Source organism: Xiphophorus hellerii, chromosome 22, assembly GCF_003331165.1.
Source record: "Xiphophorus hellerii strain 12219 chromosome 22, Xiphophorus_hellerii-4.1, whole genome shotgun sequence".
NCBI classification, from domain to species: Eukaryota; Metazoa; Chordata; class Actinopteri; order Cyprinodontiformes; family Poeciliidae; genus Xiphophorus; species Xiphophorus hellerii.
The window spans coordinates 25,889,751-25,908,464 of record NC_045693.1 but is presented as its reverse complement, the minus strand read 5'-3'; the positions used below and the strand labels follow the sequence as shown (position 1 = coordinate 25,908,464).

Genomic DNA, 18,714 nt, shown 5'->3' with positions numbered 1-18,714 from the left:
ACAATCAAGGGGAGACAGGACAACATGGACACTCAGAGACTCAAAATAAACACACAGAAAAATACAGATCACAACATTCCCACCTGTATTTTATAATTGTCATATAACATTTGTTGTAATGTTAATATTATTTGTGTCAAATATAATTTTTCTCCTAATTTGTTTGGAATATTTCTTTTTTGTAGGCAGTGAAAAAAATCCAGGCTCAACTGCTGTCAATTAGTTTTATTTGCAAGTTGGGTAAAATCTAAACGGTGCCAAATCAGTCCCATTAAGTCCTAACAAATTGCTCAGCCATCCCTTTATTTGTTCTTTAGTTTGACGTCTTTCTGTGTATTTCTTGTAAGGGGAAACATCCAGAACCTGTCAGCGACGGGGTTGGGAAAAGATATCTGCACTCCACACTTTACAGAGCTTACACAGGAATAACCTTTGGGTTATTTTTTGTATCTATGTTCCCTTTGTCAAAACTTATTATGATTTTTATGATTTTGTCACTGATGTTTGTAGGACCACTTCCAGATCCTGACATTCTGGCATCAGGAGAAAAACTACGCCAGCTGGAGTCCCAACCACTTATGGCTCTTGTCCTGGATGAGACATAATGGTTGATCACATTCCAATCAGATATCACTTTTATATGATAGATTAAACTAAAATTAATGCAGATTTGAGAAGCGGTAGGAAAAGAATATGTAGTTGCACTATTTTTATTATAGATTATACAAATCTGGAGCTGGTTCCATCCAGATCTGGACCTGTGCCCCAGGGCTCACCAGTGTCTGATCAGTGCCCACCTCACAGTCCTCTGGTAGCATCATTCTGCACCACATGGCTCCAGACTTCCCTTCTCTTCCTTTGATGCTGCAGTCTTCTGAATATGTGTTTTGTGCCCAAACTCGGTCAACTTATGCATCTTCAGTCTCTGCAAGCATCACTGGAAATGTCTTATGAAATAGAGGCCAGAACAAGACAGCAGTCCAGATGTCCTGCAGGGGTACAACTTCAACAACCAAGACTCACTGCCAGCCGTTTCCGTGATGCTTGCAGAGGAGGAGTCTGCTGCCACAGCACTGGCATCTCGGATGATCAGGGGTCACTAGACAACCTGCTGCCATGAAGCTTGGTCTGCTGGCAAACTCTGCTGAGCCGTTGAGGGTCAACGTGCTCCCTGTGGGGATCATTGTTGGCCCCGACACATCAGATCTTGGTGCAACTCCAGATGTGACCCGTCAGAATCAGCCCCGTTTTGACTGGTTGAGGTGAAAAGCAGCATGAAGAATGATGTGTCTCAGGTTGCTCAGCTCAAGGTTCAGGATGGCCAGGCTGTCTTGAGACGTTCACAGGCAAACTACTGGCAGGTACAGGGTCAACTGGAACCCAGTGGATTGGAATGGTGCGACTTTGTCACGGCGTGACGAGTCTTTCAGAGATCAGATTAAATCTAAACTGGACTTATTTTACTTCAACACCTTGATTGATGTGTTCATGTCAATGCAATAAGAATTATAAACTTAATTATAACTTATCCTTTTGTTCCTTTGCATTTCAAATATCCAATCTCAAATAGTAGTTCCTCATGAAACATACGCAGATGTTAACATTTCTTTAAAAGGCTTTTGCATATTTTACGAAAATTAGTTTTAACTGCAGTTGTTGTGTAACCTGTTTTAAAAATGTTTCTTCTTAAGGTTATCTTTCAGTATTTGCAACTATTGTTGTTTAGATTTGATATATATTAATTTACAGCATGATTTACATCAATGTATAGTGTGCAATTATAAAATAGTTGAAGGTTTTTTGTTTTTATTAGATATTGTAAATTGTACTTGATTTGCTTTCCTTGCAATTCAACTTAAACAAGGAAATACAAAAATAATAGTACAGTGTGCTGCTCAAGTGTGTTTTAATTTAATATATATTTTTTTAATCTAGACATTAAAATAACTTTTTACACAGCACTACAACAATTAATATACAGAAATAATTTAGTTTACTTTCAAATAAAGGCCACTAGTGCCAACAAAACCTTAAAAAGAAAGAAATAATTTAGTCTGCAACACAAAATGGGCCTCGATAATTTGCCAAAACACAACAGTTGTGCCAGATTTGATTGACAGTTCCTATTAAAGTGAGAGGAACCGGAGAATCCCAGATGTGGCAGAACTTTACTCTGGCGATTGTTCGCTCTACAATGATCCCCAGTCCAGCAATGGTCTGGGTCTCCTCTGTCTCTTTCTTGCTGAACTGACCTGGATGCCTAAATGGAGGAATGATGAGTTTGGCTCCAACTTCATGAAGGAGGTTTTGAATGAGGAAGCCTTTATCTGCCAGGACTTCATCTCCCAGCTCAAGCAGAGGAAGGATTCCACTGACCTTCGTTATTTCTGTCAGAGATGCAGCCTGTGTTCAACGCTGAATAAAAGTCACCAACCCACAGGGAGCAACTCCGATCAGCCCTTTCAGAGTGGTGTGGATCTTAGGCAGAGAACGTTTCAGGCTGTAAGGTGAGGGATGACGGCGTCTCCAGAGAAACTTCTGTGCAGTCCAAGATGACACGGACATTTGGAGAGAACTTCAGAAATCTGAGGCATCCTGGTTTTTACCTTCTCATAACTAATCCACAGGTTGATGGAAGAGAAGACAATGAAGAGGAAGTCGGCCCAAGTGATGGTCACTCGACTGACAGCGGCTCTGCTGATTTGAAACATGTCAGCAATGAGCTGCTCCTTCATCCCACGGCTACCCTGAATGAGTTCATCATCATCAATCAGAGGCCTGCAGCAGGCAGGGCTGGCTTCAGCACATGCTCCCTCTCCAGGTTTCTGTGCTCTGGTCCAGGACACAAGGCGTGATGCAGAGGGTGCAATGGGCTCCCAGGAGATCCAGAACACACTCGGATGGAAATTTGGTGTAGAACTGAATCTGGTTATCAGAGGCACAGTAGCGGCTAAAACGTGTGGCAGACAAATCCACTTTTTGAAGTCTGGCCTCCAACTCCTTGATAAAATCTAGAGCTTCATCAAGTGCATCTGTAAAACCACAAAATAAAATAGCTTAAGATACGGTTAGCAAGAAGTTTTAATTATATAGATGTAACATTACTTCTGTGAAGATAAATACATGTTGTGAGTCCAAGCATGTATGTATATAAACAATCTCTCCACAAAATACATAACTACCACATAATCTCATTATAATGACTTTATTATGTGATCATAATAATAACCACATTATTATAGTAATAGTTATATTTGACTGAAATTATCTAACATGGCAAATGTATACAATGTACTATCTAAAGTTGACGTTTACCTGCAGGTGGATGTGCAACATAATCATGCAGCATCTTCAGCCTGGCAGCTTTCTGAGGACAGACTGCCGTTTCTCAGGCCTCTCTAAAGCAGACTCTCTGGTTGCTGGTGCAGTGAAGTTATTCCAGGCAAAAAGGAAGGAACAGCTGGTGGTCGATCCGCTAACAAAATCCTGCAGTGTGAAGTGGCGGCTCCATATGAAAGTGCTGCCTGTCTTTATGCAAAAGTCGGGACCTTCATCTTTTCGGATCACGTGGATCCACTGGCTCCGTTGGTCCGAGTCCGTTGGGAACCAATGATAGGACAGATACGGCTGTATCTGCCCCACATGATCAACCAGGGACTGAACAAAAACAACTGAGACTGAGCCATTTTCCTAGCCTTTTAATGCTAATGCTATAGCCACCATTAGTAGTCAAATCCCACATCCACTTTAAAACCCAGAAGCGTGAAAAAGGTCAATAGAGTCTATCAACGTCAGCTCAGGTCCTGGGAGAAGATATCATTTTTAATATGTCAAGATGGCGCCTCGTCAAGATGGCACCGGCGCAGCTGGCTGCCTGCAGACGCAGCTCCCGTCGTGTGTGTTTGTCTGTGTCTGTAACCGATTAATGATCCGTGCTTGAAGAACCCATGGATCATCAGTTGGGCTTTCCACAATGGCTGGATGTGGTTCTGTCGATGTTCTCCGCGTTCTTCTGCTACTTTTTATACTCTTGGTTGCGGAGAACCTCGCCGAGCGGAGTAGCGGCATTGTTTGCTCGCGTGAACGGCTGATTGCGCTGTGTGGGCCTCTGCTGCTGCCCGGAGACGGGCCTGTGGTCCCGGAGGAGTTACGGAGGAGACGACGGGGCTGTGGGTCTGGAGTTAAACGGAGGTAGAAGAGGAGGCGGCCCAGAAGGAGTACTGGGAGTGCAGTATCTTCTGCTTCACGAAAACCTGGCTACACTCGCTTATTCCGGACTACAACGTGGAGGTCCCTGGATTTTCCTTGGTGCGCGGGGACAGGGACTTTTCCAAGAGTCGGAAGAAGAGGGGCGGCGGGATTGCACTTTATGTGAGTGAGAGGTGGTGTAATCCCGGTCATGTTAACGTGAAGGAACAAATTTTAGCCCGGACATTGAACTTCTGGCTGTGGGAATGCAACCGTGCTATTTACCGAGGGAGTTTACGTCCGTCATTTTGATCGCTGTTTACATTCCCCCATCAGCTGATACAGCGGTGGTCTGTGACGTCATCAGCTCTGACACAGCCAAACTACTGACTAAACACCTGGACGTTGTTATTGTGTCTTGTCTCTTGTCTTGTCTCTATGCTGTAACTGCGAAGTAATTTCCCTGCTGGGATCAATAAAGTACTTCTATTCTATTCTATTCTAATACATATTTTATAGTTAAACGAACTTAAAACAAAACGTCAGCATCAATGTAAAATTATAAATATATTGAAGAGGTCATGAAAAATTTGCTACCAAGTCAAATTCTATTTGTTGTCTTAATTTGAGCTAATTTAATTTACTACCTTTTACTACCTGGAGTAGCAGTGCTAACATTATCAAAGCGCTCAGACTAGATAAGTGGACAGTCCTGCTTCAGGCATCGTCTTCGTGTCACCGTCTGGACGTTTCCTTCCTTTAGTCCATAACAATGTTAGCTATTAGATGTTAGTTAGCAGAAGTAAAGGTGACAGTAAATCAGAAAAATGAAGAGTTCATTTCTTACAGTAACTATTCACTAAGTGTAACTTTTTATATAGATTGATTCCAAACTGACTGAAGTATTCCAGCCTTTATTTCTGTTGATGATGATGATGATTTTCCATTGAGCAGCTTAGAAAACTATGATAGTTAATTATTCTATCAATAAAAAATATTTCTAACAAAAATCTGGGCTTAATGGGAAGTATGTTTAAAATCTGCAAACTGCTGCTAACTACTTCCTCTTAGATGATACACAAATACATAAAATAATAGATGATACACAAATACCACATAATGAAAATAAATGAATGGAAATATTACAGATTGTGTGGGATAAACACGGATATTCCTTAACATATCACAGATCATCATCATCATCTGATCTGAGATCCAGAACCAGGAAGCAGCTGCAGGTTCTGATCCAGAGACAAACTCTCACCTGGCGGAGGGGGCGGAGCTACATGCAGGTTGACTCACCTATTACGTCCAGGTAGACCTTCCTCCTGAGTTCCTCCCCGTGGGCCGTCTGAATGACTCGACACTCAAATAGTCCCGTATCGTTGGCCTGCACTTTCTTCAGAACCAAAGACACGTCTCCACCCGTCATCTCAGAATCCAGCAGTTCCACCCGGTCCTTAAAAGACGGATGCTGCTTGTTTACATCCGTCTTCCCGTCTTTGAACAGGAGGACGAATTTTGCCCCCAGGCCGGGTCTGCTCCACTCTATGACCTGGATGGGGTTATTGTCAGGGTCGCTGCATGGCAGAGTGACGTCCTCTCCAGCTGTAGCTTTGATGTTGGTCTGTTCTGATCGAGAGGAAACACAGGGAGGTCAGAGGTCACAGTGGGCCTCTATCCTTCCACATCAGCTTTCAACAGACGGTGAGCGAAAGAAAGGATCCGATCTCTGAACTCTGAGGTGTGTTTTAGTTCTAGCCATAATTTAGTCATCAGAATGTTTTTAGTCTAGACCAGGGGTCCCCAACCAATGGCTCCGGAGCCAGTAAAAAATAAATTGATTTTCAATCAGTGCATAACTGACCAGTACAGTATTGCGAGGTAACGCAAAAGAAAAAATTCCCCATGTCCCCTAGGGGGCTCCGTACTACGGGACACAGAAGCAGACTGGGCATTTTTTGGTTTGCTTGGTTGGTTCAGTGCCGTTGGATAATATTTGGATAAGTTTTGATTTTTATCTCCTGAATAAGAGGAGGACAGGTGACTGCATTCTGTTTCTATTTCTCCTTCAGTGCGGATTGGGTAAGTCTCGGTTTTTATTTCTTAAATACAAAGACCCAAATAGACAGAGGGTATTTTGTCTGAAATTGAGCATCAACAAAGTGTAAAATGTGTTTTGTTACATGCAGAAATAAAATTTTGTGTTCTATGCAGTAGGGGTTGAACCAATTAGTCGACTAGTCGACTCTAGGACGTCTCGCGAGTTTTTACATTTCATGTCGACTAGTCGCAGTCATGTGATTGCCGGTGGTGACAGCCTGTGCTGATCTGACAGCACAGTATACGTCACAAGACACAAGAAAAATAAGTTAATACATTAGGTTAAATGATATGTAGATGGATGCATATTTGTGGTTTTACAGTGTTTTTAAAAGGAGATGGAGTTGCAGCTGCAGTCCACTACAAAACACGAGCCGTCTAAAACTCGCCCCCTTCCCGCTAAGGATGTCACTTAGCCGGCTCGCGAGTGTCTTTGTCACGACGATCTAACTAATACATTATGATGTTATGTTGCTGATTAAATAAAGATCTGTGGTAATGACAGCTGCTGATTAAATAAAAGCCTGTAGTTGGTAATGACAGTGTATACTTGTCTGACTTATATATAGCCGTGAGTTCGTCCTAAGAATGACACTTCCTGCTTAGAAGTGTCATCGGATCAGCTGTCAGAAGTGTATGACACTCTGGCAGCTGATCTGACAGAACACTGGCTACAAAATGGCGTCTTCAAAACAGATCGAGGACAAGCCCGCATCTTGTCAAACAGGTAGAAATTCGTCAACAGTGTGGAAATATTTCACTAAAGATGACAATTCTGGTTTAACTACCGTAACATGCAAAATCTGCAAAGCTGTGCTGAAGTACAACAAAAGTACGACCGCGATGCACAGTCATTTGAAAAGGCCTCCGCTAATGCTAGCTCCTGAACAACCGGCTTGATCCAGTCAGTTGTCAGTAACTTCATTCATGAAACGCCCAGCTGCGACAGGACACCGGCGGCAGCAAATCACAAATTTGCGTCTTGCGTTGCTATGACGTCACAACGACTAGTCAACTCGACATCGACTCGACTTTTATCATGTTGACGTTGACTAGAAAATATCTTAAATCGTTCAATCTGCTGAGTCAGCAGAGCTTCCTGCCGCGCATCAGGCGGAGGAGAAGCAGGTGGTTTCGTTGAATTCAGCTGTAACCAAACGGGATCCGTTCATAACAAGTTCGGCTTGTGATGTTCTAAAAGCACCATGTAGTCAGTGTGATCATTTGACTCCTATAGTAACTATCCAGAGATCATCAGCATCAGCCGGTGTTTAGAAAAAAAAAAGTCAGACCCGACTTTGTGCAACAAACTTTTCCCCGCTGCTCACGAAGAATCTCCATAATAGACTTAGTAAAAGCAGGAGAAGGGGAGAGTGTGTGTGTGTGTGTGTGTGTGGGGGGGGGGGGGGGGGGGGTGTCAATATTTGCCGTGAAAATAGCTAATAAAGCCTCCAAGTAGTTGTGAAGGGTTTTTGCGCTTACGTCACTATGACGTCACCGCGACTAGTCGACATCGACTCGACTATTATCATGATGTAGTCGACCTTAAAAAATATGTAGTCGTTCAACCCCTACTGTAACAGAGTTACAAATGTGTTTCTTTGTTAAATTATTATTTCTTATTCATTTTATATTGAGAATTTGTGAATTTTATCTTATTCAGTTATTTTTATTTATTTTGTTGTTTTTGCCTGCGGGGGTCGCCCTTCTGCTCTCCGCCTCGTTTGTGTTTCCTGGGCTTCCGTAGTCTATTCCAGCCCTCATAGCTCCTCTGCCCCCCCTTTTTCCCTCAGAGCGTTGTTCTGTGCTGCTGTGGGTCAGTCAGAGGAAAGTTAGCTGCTGAGATATGTTTGTTTTTCTGTATGGATGTTGTTCGTGTTGATGTCTTTACCATATGTTGTTTATTATTGTTTGTTAGTGTGTTATTTTGCAGTTTTGACCGTCATTGTAGGTTTTTTTTATAAACAGTTTTATTATAATTTCCTTTTTTATTTTGGCGCGAACGACCGGTGCTAGTCCAGCACAGCCCGGTTGAACATTGTTTTATTTTCACATTTTTAGAGCTGGAGTGCAGGGAGAAGGAGTTGAGGAGGTTGTTCATTTGTTTTCCCTTCTTCCCCCAGGTATGTGTTTTTATTTTTAATTTATACTTTTTATCTGTTTATTTAACTCTGTCCCACTGTATTGTGTTGTTGTGGCCACCAGGTGGCGTTTTTCTCCTCTTGCTTTTAGTTTACGATTTTTGTGAGAATATTTCTTTTTTTGTTAACTTTTGTTAAGTCTGAGAGAGAGAAAAAATGTTAGCAGAGCGTTGTTCTGCGCTGCTGTGGAGCTGGAGTGCAGGGAGAAGGAGTTGAGGAGGTTGTTCATTTGTTTTCCCTTCTTCCCCCAGAATAAAAAAATAAAATAAAATATCTGGTTGAGACCCACCTGAACGACTTCCGAGACTCATTGATGCCACCTGTTACACTACTATGCAGCAGTTCGTTGATTTCATAAACGCAACATAGTATCGATTTTTGTACATAGCATATAGGTTTTATATATATGACGTCAAAATGGGTTGTGGCTCCAAGTGCTTTCTTTTTATTGGGAGGCGGTCCCAAATGGCTCTTTGAATAGAAAAGGTTGCCGACCCCTGGTCTAGCTTATCTACAGATAATTGTTCAGAATATGTAAAAAAGCCAAAACGCCACGTCGAGGTTTGTTCTTGGTTTTCTCGTGGCCACTTGCATGTTAATATGACAAACACACTTAGAAAAATAACCTAAAACCGGAGAATAAAAACGGTCTCTAACAAATTTGTAGTGGGATGTTTAAAAAATGCCACTCTCAACATGGCGGAGATAAACGTTAATGATTCGAACCGAGTAGTTTGACGAAACTGTCTGTGTGTAACAACTGAATCTGACCTGTAGCAGAGACAAACTGGCAGAAAACCACAGACAGCAGGAACAGAGACGCAGGAAGAGAAGAAGCCATTTCCTGGTTGGTCTCTCCGTCCGAAATATAGATTCCTGCGACGTTTCTGAGTGGAAAATATTTGAAAGAAACACCAAAAATATAGTTTGACTGAAATAACAGTAAGTGAAATAACAGTCAGAATTGCGGAGAAATTAGGATACATAGAATAAACTGAGAACAAGTTCTAACTCACGGTGAGATGCAACAGAACCCTGCAGAGGCGGGAAAATGTAGAGCTGGAGCTGGCTTAACGCTGCTTCTTCTTCTTGTTTTAGTGTTTTGTTGACAGTTAAAACAAATCGTTAGGTGCACATTACCGCCACCAACTGGTGCATGATGTGTACTGCAGCAACGCTCGAAATAAATGAAACAAAAATCTCATATCCTTCAAAATAAACGATTCAGTCTGAGATGATTTATCAAATCTTGAGAAATTGCACTTCTTTGTAATAATTCAATATGATTTAATCTTATCATTTTAGAAAGAATATTAATTAACTGCAGCTAATGATTGTTATATTATTTTGTTTTATTTTATTTACTTATTACTCTTTTTTTTTCTTTATCTTTTTATCAACTTATTCTATTGTGCTATTGTTTTTGTACAGCACTTTGGTAAAGTTGTAAACCTGTTTTTACATATGCTATTGAAAAAAATGTGACATTAGTTGGATACACCATGTTCCAAATTATTATGCAAATTGGATTAAAGTGTCATAAAGATTAAATGTTTTGTTGTGCTATTAAATGTATAGAAGGTATTGTGTGTCAGGGCTCTTTGAATCACTATAATTAATTTCAGAGAGCTGGCTGATCAGTTTGTCTGCTGAGATCAATTAAAAGAAATCTACTTAGGAAGGATGTTCCACATTATTAAGCAGGCCACAGGTTTCAAGCAACATGGGAAACAGAAAGAATCTCTGCTGAGAAAAATCATCAGATAGTGTAGTGCCATATGACAAGATATGAAAACATTAGATATTGAAGGAAAACTGAGGTGTTATGGTACTGTGAAGAGATTTGTGGCTGATTCAGAACAAAGATGGTTTTACAGATAAAGACAGAATGAGGAAAGTTTCTGTTGGACACATTCATCGGATTAAGAGATCAGCTGTTAAAATGTCCTTACAAAGCAGCAAACAGGTATTAGAAGCTGCTGGAGCCTCTGGAACCTCAAGGTGGAGGATCCTCCAGAAGCTTGTGGTGCAGGAACCTACTATTGGGCCCCTAACCAGAGCTCACAAGCAGAACCGGTACCAGTGGGCCCAGCCGGACATGAAGATTCATTTTCAAACAGACTAGTTCACTGATGACTGCTGTGCAACGCTGGATGGTCCAGAAGGACGCAGTAGTGGATCGGTCCCAACACGACTGTGACGTCAGCAAGGAGGTGGTGGAGTCATGCTGTGGGCCGAATCATGGGGAGAGAGAGAGATGGTCATTTGGAACACAGTGTAAAAATTGATCTATTGTATGCAACAAAATGCAAATAAAGAAAAACTCAGAAAATAAATCTTTATTGTTTAAAATTGAATAACAGCATTCCTTTAGTGAATCATATATCATATAACAACTGAAGTATCTGCAGCAAAAAATGCATATTTTTAGCATCAACAATGTGAAAAGCTCAGACCTTTCTGCTTGATTTAACATCAGTACATTTGATCTTGTGGCTAGACACTCTGCACACAAGGTGGTGGTGGGAGGGGGGGGTTGGGGATTAATTCAATACGGTTATTTATTGATTAACTGATAAAATAGTTGGATGCAAAAGTGCTTGATGGGAGAATTTTCTTTTTCAGAATCTGAACCAGATGAAGCTAAAACTGCCACTTGAGGAGTTCTGGGTAAAACAGATTTACAGGCAAATGCTTTTTTTGTTTTGTTTTTTTACAAAATTGATATATTTTTGTAGTTTTAAATGCTCTGAGTGTGTTGTTCTTTCATCTTGTTTTGTAGTGATTATTTGTTTACTAAAGTAGTTGACGGTTATTTAAAAAATCAATTCATCACAATTAATCTGATTAATGGTTTACGTATTATTATTCAGGTGTGTTGAAGCAATGAAAGCTCAAAAAGAATCCAGAGACGTAGAAAAATCTGCTGTGTCAGATTAAAGTTAACATTTAATATTTCCCCCTGCAGGATGAACCTGCGGCTGTTGCAGCGGATCACTGCAGTCCAGCAATCAGAGCCAGCAGGCCCACTGGCAGGACGGTGTTGGGTCTCAGCTGCACGTCTCCTCCGGGGCTGGGCCCACCTGCAGAGAGGAGCCAGCAGACAGGACAGGTTAACTTCCAAACACTGGAAACACTGGAAACGTTGATGTGTTGTTGTGACCGAAGCAGAGACTTCCTGCTCCATCCTCAGCTTCCTGTCCAGTTCTGTCTCACAGAAACGACTTCCAGACACACAATCAGCTCACATCATTTCCAGCAGTAACCTTCCTGACTTTTCACTACCGTTCTGAATATTTACAGAATTTGCTTTGACTCAGTTTTAACTGTAATGAGAAACTTGGAGAGAATATTTCAGGTTTAAAAGATGTTAGTTTCACCAGAGAATCATCAGCCTGCTGGGCTGCCGGGTTTTATTGGTGGTATTATTTTTAGTGGTGTGTCACTTTGTCTCCAGTAACGGTGACACATGGATGAAGTTGGTTTGTGGTTGAACGGTGAACTGGGCACTGACTGCGCCCCCTGCTGGCCTCACGCCATTAGTCCCACAGCATGATGCTGACTGCTCCTGATTTCTGACTGGTTGCTTCATTAGGATTTAACTGAAGTGAAAAACTAGATTTATTTCATTAGTGTGTTCAGATACGATACCAGCATCAAGGACTGGTTCTGGTAAAGGCAGGCCGTTCCTCCTGACCCACACCAGTTTGATCCTGTGGCTAGACACCCTCCACACCAGGCGGGGGCGCTAAGGCGTAAACCAGTTACCTACTGCTGGTGGGTAGCTGTGACCCTTGACTCCAGGGTTCAGCAGGAGTAGAGAGGGAGGTTCTGATCCAGAAACAGACTGACCTTCCACTTTCAGCATAACGATGCTGATTGGGTCACTTGTCAGAAAAGTTCCACTTCTTCCTCCTCTGCCGCCTGACCGGGGCTGCTCTATCTCTAGCTCTTCTTTTTCGTCTCCCGATCCTTCCAGTAAAACTCGGCACTCATACTTTCCGGTGTCTCTGCCCACCACTTTCTTCAGCACCAGAGACAGGTCTCCTTTCTCTGCGGCCAGCAGAGACGTCCGGCCCTTATAGGCAGCCAGCTGATTGTCATCCACCTTCTTGTTCCTGTAGAGAAGAACCGGCGCCAAGGTCTGGTCGGGTCTGCTCCACTCTGCCAGGACAACAGCTTTGGCCCCAGAAAATTTACACGGCAGAGTGACGACTGCTCCAGCTTTAGCTTTGACTGAGACCGGATCTGCAAGAGGGAACAACACAGAGGTCAGAGGTCAAACCTTAAAGCATCAAACTAATGATGTACTTTCTGAAACTGGTCTGATATCATATCAAATAACAACGATAACATGTTGGTGATGAGGCTGTTTTGATGTTTTTAAGGATGTTGCAAACAATTATTTTATTAATCAAGTAATCAACGAAAAGTTTGATCAAGTAAAATATTGGTAATTGCTGCCATAACATCAGTATTAATATCAGATATCAACATCGGCCCAAATTTTCATATTTCTGCTTCCCTAACAATTACTGGTCTGTTCAAAGAATAGACCCTCATTGACTGCTTGGGGCAGGAAATACGGACAAGTAAGATGAACATATAACAGTTTTGTGAAAAGAATATTACTAAACTGTATTCATGTCCACCGGCAAAATAACAGCTGATATTAGCTTTAGTGCTTGGTGTAATGCTGGGGTTCAGCCCCCGCTATGAAGGCTAACCGAGAGTCAGATTATCTTGACACCCTCAAGCAAGAGGGTATGACACAGAAAGATATTTCTGAACGAATAGGCTGTTCCCAGAGTGCTGTATCAAGGCACCTCAGTGGGAAGGAAAAAGTGTGGCAGAAAACGCTGCACAATGAGAAGAGGTGACCGGACCCTGAGGAAGATTGTGGAGAAGGGCCGATTCCAGACCTTGGGTCACCTGCGGAAGCAGTGGACTGAGTCTGGAGTAGAAACATCCAGAGCCACCGTGCACAGGCGTGTGCAGGAAATAGGCTACAGGTGCCGCATTCCCCAGGTCAAGCCTCTTTTGAACCAGAAACAGCGGCAGAGGCGCCTGACCTGGGCTACAGAGAAGCAGCACTGGACTGTTGCTCAGTGGTCCAAAGTACTTTTTTCGGACGAAAGCAAATTTTGCATGTCATTCGGAAATCAAGGTGCCAGAGTCTGGAGGAAGACTGGGGAGAAGGAAATGCCAAAATGCCAGAAGTCCAGTGTCAAGTACCCCACAGTCAGTGATGGTCTGGGGTTCCATGTCAGCTGCTGGTGTTGGTCCACTGTGTTTTATCAAGGGCAGGGCCAATGCAGCTAGCTATCAGGAGATTTTGGAGCACTTCATGCTTCCGTCTGCTGAAAAGCTTTATGGAGATGAAGATTTCATTTTTCAGCACGACCTGGCACCTGCTCACAGTGCCAAAACCACTGGTAAATGGTTTACTGACCATGGTATCACTGTGCTCAATTGGCCTGCCAACTCTCCTGACCTGAACCCCATAGAGAATCTGTGGGATATTGTGAAGAGAAAGTTGAGAGACGCAAGACCCAACACTCTGGATGAGCTAAAGGCCGCTATCGAAGCATCCTGGGTCTCCATAACACCTCAGCAGTGCCACAGGCTGATTGCCTCCATGCCACGCCTCATTGAAGCAGTCATTTCTGCAAAAGGATTCCCGACCAAGTATTGAGTGCATAACTGTACATAATTATTTGAAGGTTGACTTTTTTGTATTAAAAACACTTTTCTTTTATTGGTCGGATGAAATATGCTAATTTTGTGAGATAGGAATTTTGGGTTTTCATGAGCTGTATGCCAAAATCATCCGTATTAAGACAATAAAAGACCTGAAATATTTCAGTTAGTGTGCAATGAATCTAAAATATATGAATGTTCAATTTTTATCATTACATTATGGAAAATAATGAACTTTATCCCAATATGCTAATATTTTGAGAAGGACCTGTATTTATATGTAATTCACTCTATCAAATGTAAGATACCTAAAAAAAACTCCTGTTTTTATTTTGAAGGCTTCCTAACGGCAACGATGTGAGGAAGAAGTGGGAGAGACTGCACACGATGAATCTCAGCTGCTGAATCACTAGGGCTAGAACTCCACGAATAGAAAACATGGAAACGATCGACCAGTCCAAGATGGCGGCTCTACGTCAGGTTAGCTACAACAGGCAAGAGCGTTCCATATATGTTTCTATGGTAACAGCTGAATCTCACCTGCAGCAGAGACAAACTGCCAGAAAACCACAGACAGCAGGAACAGAGACGCAGGAAGAGAAGAAGCCATTTCCTGGTTGCGTCGATCTCTCCGTCCGAAATTAGATTCCCACATTCCCGTTTCTAAGTGGGAAATGTTTCCAGAAACACCAAAAAACTGACGTTTAACTGAAAACACAACAGTCAGTTAGAATTGCGGAGAAATTAGGATTAATCAAATAAACGACAGAGCCCCGCACAGGCGGGAAAATATGGAGGTGGAGCTAGCTTAGCCGCACTAGCTTAGCCGCGCTAGCTTAGCCGAGCTAGCTTAGCTCTGCTTCTTTTATTTTTAGGTTTTGTTTGCAGTTTAGCAAAAACACTTTAGCAGCGCAATACCGCCACCGTTTATTTTGTAACCGAAATACAACTGAACATTTTTATAAATGAAATATAACGGAAGAAAATATACATTAACAGCGGATACACAAATATTAACGGTACACTCAAAAATTACGTACACTGCTCTATATTTTATGAACCAAAGTAAAAACAACCACACGTATTTCTGAGTCTTTGTAAAACATAAATACTTACAAAGACAAACGTTTTCCGAGCTACGAAGCGTGTAATGTAAGTTCAATGTTCACGACCCGCTTACTTTCTCTCTAGTGATGTGTCGGTCGCTAACGATCCGGCTCTAAGAGCCGGCTCTTTGAAGTGAACGATTGGAACCGGCTCCACAATGGGAGCCGTTTTAGGATCCTATTTGGGAGCCGGGTTTTTTTCTACAGTATATCGCTGTCTCTCCGCCTCCCTGTCGTTGTGCTTGTGCTCTAAAAGTGCCAGAGCCGATAGTTTTTCCTCACATCGTTTTTTTTTGTCCTGCGGTGCCTCGCTGTCTCTCCCCTGCTTCTCCCTCTCCTTGCGCGTTTTGCTCTTCTGCCAGTGCCAGAGCGGAGAGTTTTTTCCCCTCGGTCGGTCCACTGCCCTCATGTCAAGCGTGTGCTCCACACATCTGACCAATCACACATAGTTTCAATTAATAATGTGGCGGGAAAACACTGAAAAAAAAGTTTATCTCCACTTTTTTTGTGGAAACGGCAGGCAGTTGGCCAAGCTGTATAGCGTTCGTCGGCAGGTGTTTATGTACAGACACTCACTCAGCGGTCAAGAAGCACAGAAAGAAGGGGAGTCAGTGTGAGAACTGAATAGGTGAAAATAAATGAGTGACAGAAAACGGAGCAAGATTTGGACTCATTTTAATGCTACATCAAGCTCCAGGGCAGAGTGCAGACTGTGCAAAGTCAGCATTTCCTATCGTGCAGGTTCGACAAACAACCTGCACAGGCACATGCGGACATCACACGCATCGGTATTGCTGGAGGAGTCAGGCCAGAAAGGGAACCACAACCTTCTGACAGCGCGAGTGCAACAACTACTGCAGCTGCTTCTTCAGGTGCAAGAACATCAACTGCTCCTTCGGCAACAATGTCTGCCTCCATTCCTACATCCCAGCCTGGATCCCACCTTCCTGCATCCACAACCCAGAGCTCTATGAAGCAGTTCCTGCAGAAGTCTCTAACTCCAGCAAGACAGAGCGCAATCGACGAGGAGCTTGCCAAGATGGTGGCACGTGATTTCCAGCCCTTTTCCAGAGGATGTCGGAATTAGAAGTTACTGCCATGCCCTCAATCCCATGTCTGCCCTCCCCAGCCGAAAAAACCCTGTCACAGAAAATAATCCCAGGCCTATATGATGCAGCACGGGCCTCCCTGCAAGAAAGGGTGAAGAGAGCCTCAGCTGTATGCTTGACCACTGACTGCTGGACTTCCCGCACCACCACATCATTTATGTCTGTCACCTGCCATTTCATTGAAAACTACAGTATGGTGTCATCTCTGCTGGACTGTTTTGAGTTTAGTGACAGGCACACATCCGAAAACCTGGCAGAAGAGCTCCTCCGAGTGGCAAGAGAATGGGGGGTGGAAAACAAAGTTCTGTGTTGTGTCACAGATAATGCAGCCAACATTACAAGAGCCATCCAGCTGTTGAAATGGACACACCATCCATGCCTGGCACACACCATTAATCTATTTGTGAGAAATGCTCTGAGGGCTATGAAGCCCACTGTGGACAAAGCGAAGGCAATAGTGGAATTTTTCCACCGAAGCACAGCAGCCGCCCAAAAACTTAAATCCACCCAGCGGCAGATGTCTATGGCAGAGCTTAAGCTCAAACAGGAGTGTGTCACCCGGATTCCATATGATCCAGCGAATGCTTGAATCAAAGGATGCGGTTATCGCAACATTGGCAGTGATCAATGCACCTGTGGCTCCTCTCAGCTCTGGGAGGCTCTGCAAGAGGCCTGCAGTGTCCTGGAGCCCTTGGACCAGGTCACAGTGGAGGTCAGCGCAGAGAGGTACAGTGTTCAAACATCATCTCATTGAACTTTACTATAATATTACTATTAAAATTTATTATGATGTTATTATCATTGTAATTTTTTGATTTGTTAAATTATTTATTTGACAAACAGGTTTAGAAGTGGCTGAAAATAATACTACTAAATAAATAAAATTATTAGTATGTAAAGCAATTTAGAAATGAAACTTAAAATAATATTGCTAAATAGGCTATATAAATAAATATTATATAAAATATAATATTTTGATGCTTCTTTTTTCAGGTATGTTACCGCCTCCAAAATGCTGATACTGTGCAGGGGTCTTCAGAGTGACAGCAGAGCACCAGAGCAGAGGAACCACAGAGAGCGTGAAGGAGTTGGTGAATTCTCTCTGTTCAAGCATGGACACAAAATGGAGTACAACACAGTTCTGTCCGAAACCACCATCCTCCACCCCCGTTTCAAAAAGGTGGCCTTTAATGACAACCGAGCAGTCGACGAAGCCCTCCAAAGAATAACTACAGCAGCATCAAGGTGTGGGCAATCATCTCACCTGCAAGGGGGTCATGGAGGAGAGGAGGGAGCAGCAGCATGTGAGCTGGAGGAGCCCCAAGCATCGGCTGTTTGGAGGTTTTTTGAGGAGCGGGCAAGTGGAGACACTGCAACCAGGAATCCTACAGCTGATGCTATTCTGGAAGTGAGGTCCTACCTTGAGGAGCCTCTTTTCCAGCGCAGTGCCGACCCACTGAGCTGGTGGGAGACAAAGGCACTGATCTATCCACATCTCTCTCACCTGATGGCACGTAGACTGTGCATAGTGGCAACATCCGTCCCCTCAGAGAGGATCTGCTCTAAAACTGGACAGATCATAACTGAGAGAAGGAACAAGATCAGCCCTGCCAAGCTGAGACACCTGGTGTTTCTCAACGCCAATCTGTAAGTCTTTGAGTGATTTAATACAGTGAGTTCTTCATCTAGTGGTTCAAAACTTGTGTTGTTCACATGTTTTTTATCCTTCATAGTTTTATACTTTAATTTAATAGCACTGTATTTGATATTTGTATTGTGGCACCTTTTCTGTTATCAAGGTGCTTTGATACTTTTTCGTATTGTGGTGGTTGTTTGTATTTATATTTAACTGTTTAATTTATTTTAAGTTATTTTTGTGGAAGTGGTGCTATTTTGTGATCATTTAATTGGTTATAATAAAAGGTTTATTTATAAAGCATTGTTATGCGGCATTTTTACTCATCATAAGAGCTTAACAATGTCAATAATGAAACAAAATATTATAAAATTAGGTTTAAGCTATTAATTAATTAATAATGTCAAAAATATTTATGGGGAGCCGAAAGAGCCAGCTCTCCACAGTAAGAAGAGCCATTAGAGCCGCATCTCGAAAAGGAGCCGAAAATCCCATCACTGGCGGGTTGATAGCAGCTCACCGCGGCTGCGCAGTGTCCGTCTCTAGGCAACCGTGACGTTCAGCGTCGGTCCGTAGCGTTCTGGGGTCCTTTAGCTCCCGCCACCACAATTTAGCTGACCTTAATATTTCCTGTGTTTTATTTTGGTCATTATTGTTAAACTTAGTGTTGATGTATGTATAATATCCGTTTCTACTGGACAGTTACTGTATGTATCGGTTCTATAGAGCTT

The 18,714-nt window shown here is 42.7% G+C and overlaps 1 protein-coding gene and 1 long non-coding RNA gene across 2 annotated transcripts; one reads left to right on the top strand and one right to left on the bottom strand.

The window, feature by feature from the left end:
* The first annotated feature begins 7,871 nt into the window (after positions 1-7,871).
* Positions 7,872-8,685, top strand: LOC116712569 (uncharacterized). Its single transcript, XR_004337568.1, has 2 exons — positions 7,872-8,107; positions 8,353-8,685. It is a non-coding gene; the product is annotated as an uncharacterized LOC116712569 (long non-coding RNA).
* A 2,714-nt stretch (positions 8,686-11,399) lies between these two features.
* On the bottom strand, positions 11,400-14,787 carry LOC116713403 (hyaluronan and proteoglycan link protein 4-like). Its single transcript, XM_032553546.1, has 3 exons — positions 14,673-14,787; positions 12,285-12,680; positions 11,400-11,515 (listed from the first exon to the last, which is right to left on the bottom strand). The coding sequence occupies exons 1-3, from the start codon at positions 14,785-14,787 to the stop codon at positions 11,427-11,429; spliced, it is 600 nt and encodes a 199-aa protein (XP_032409437.1). The 3' UTR covers positions 11,400-11,426.
* Positions 14,788-18,714: the final 3,927 nt, after the last annotated feature.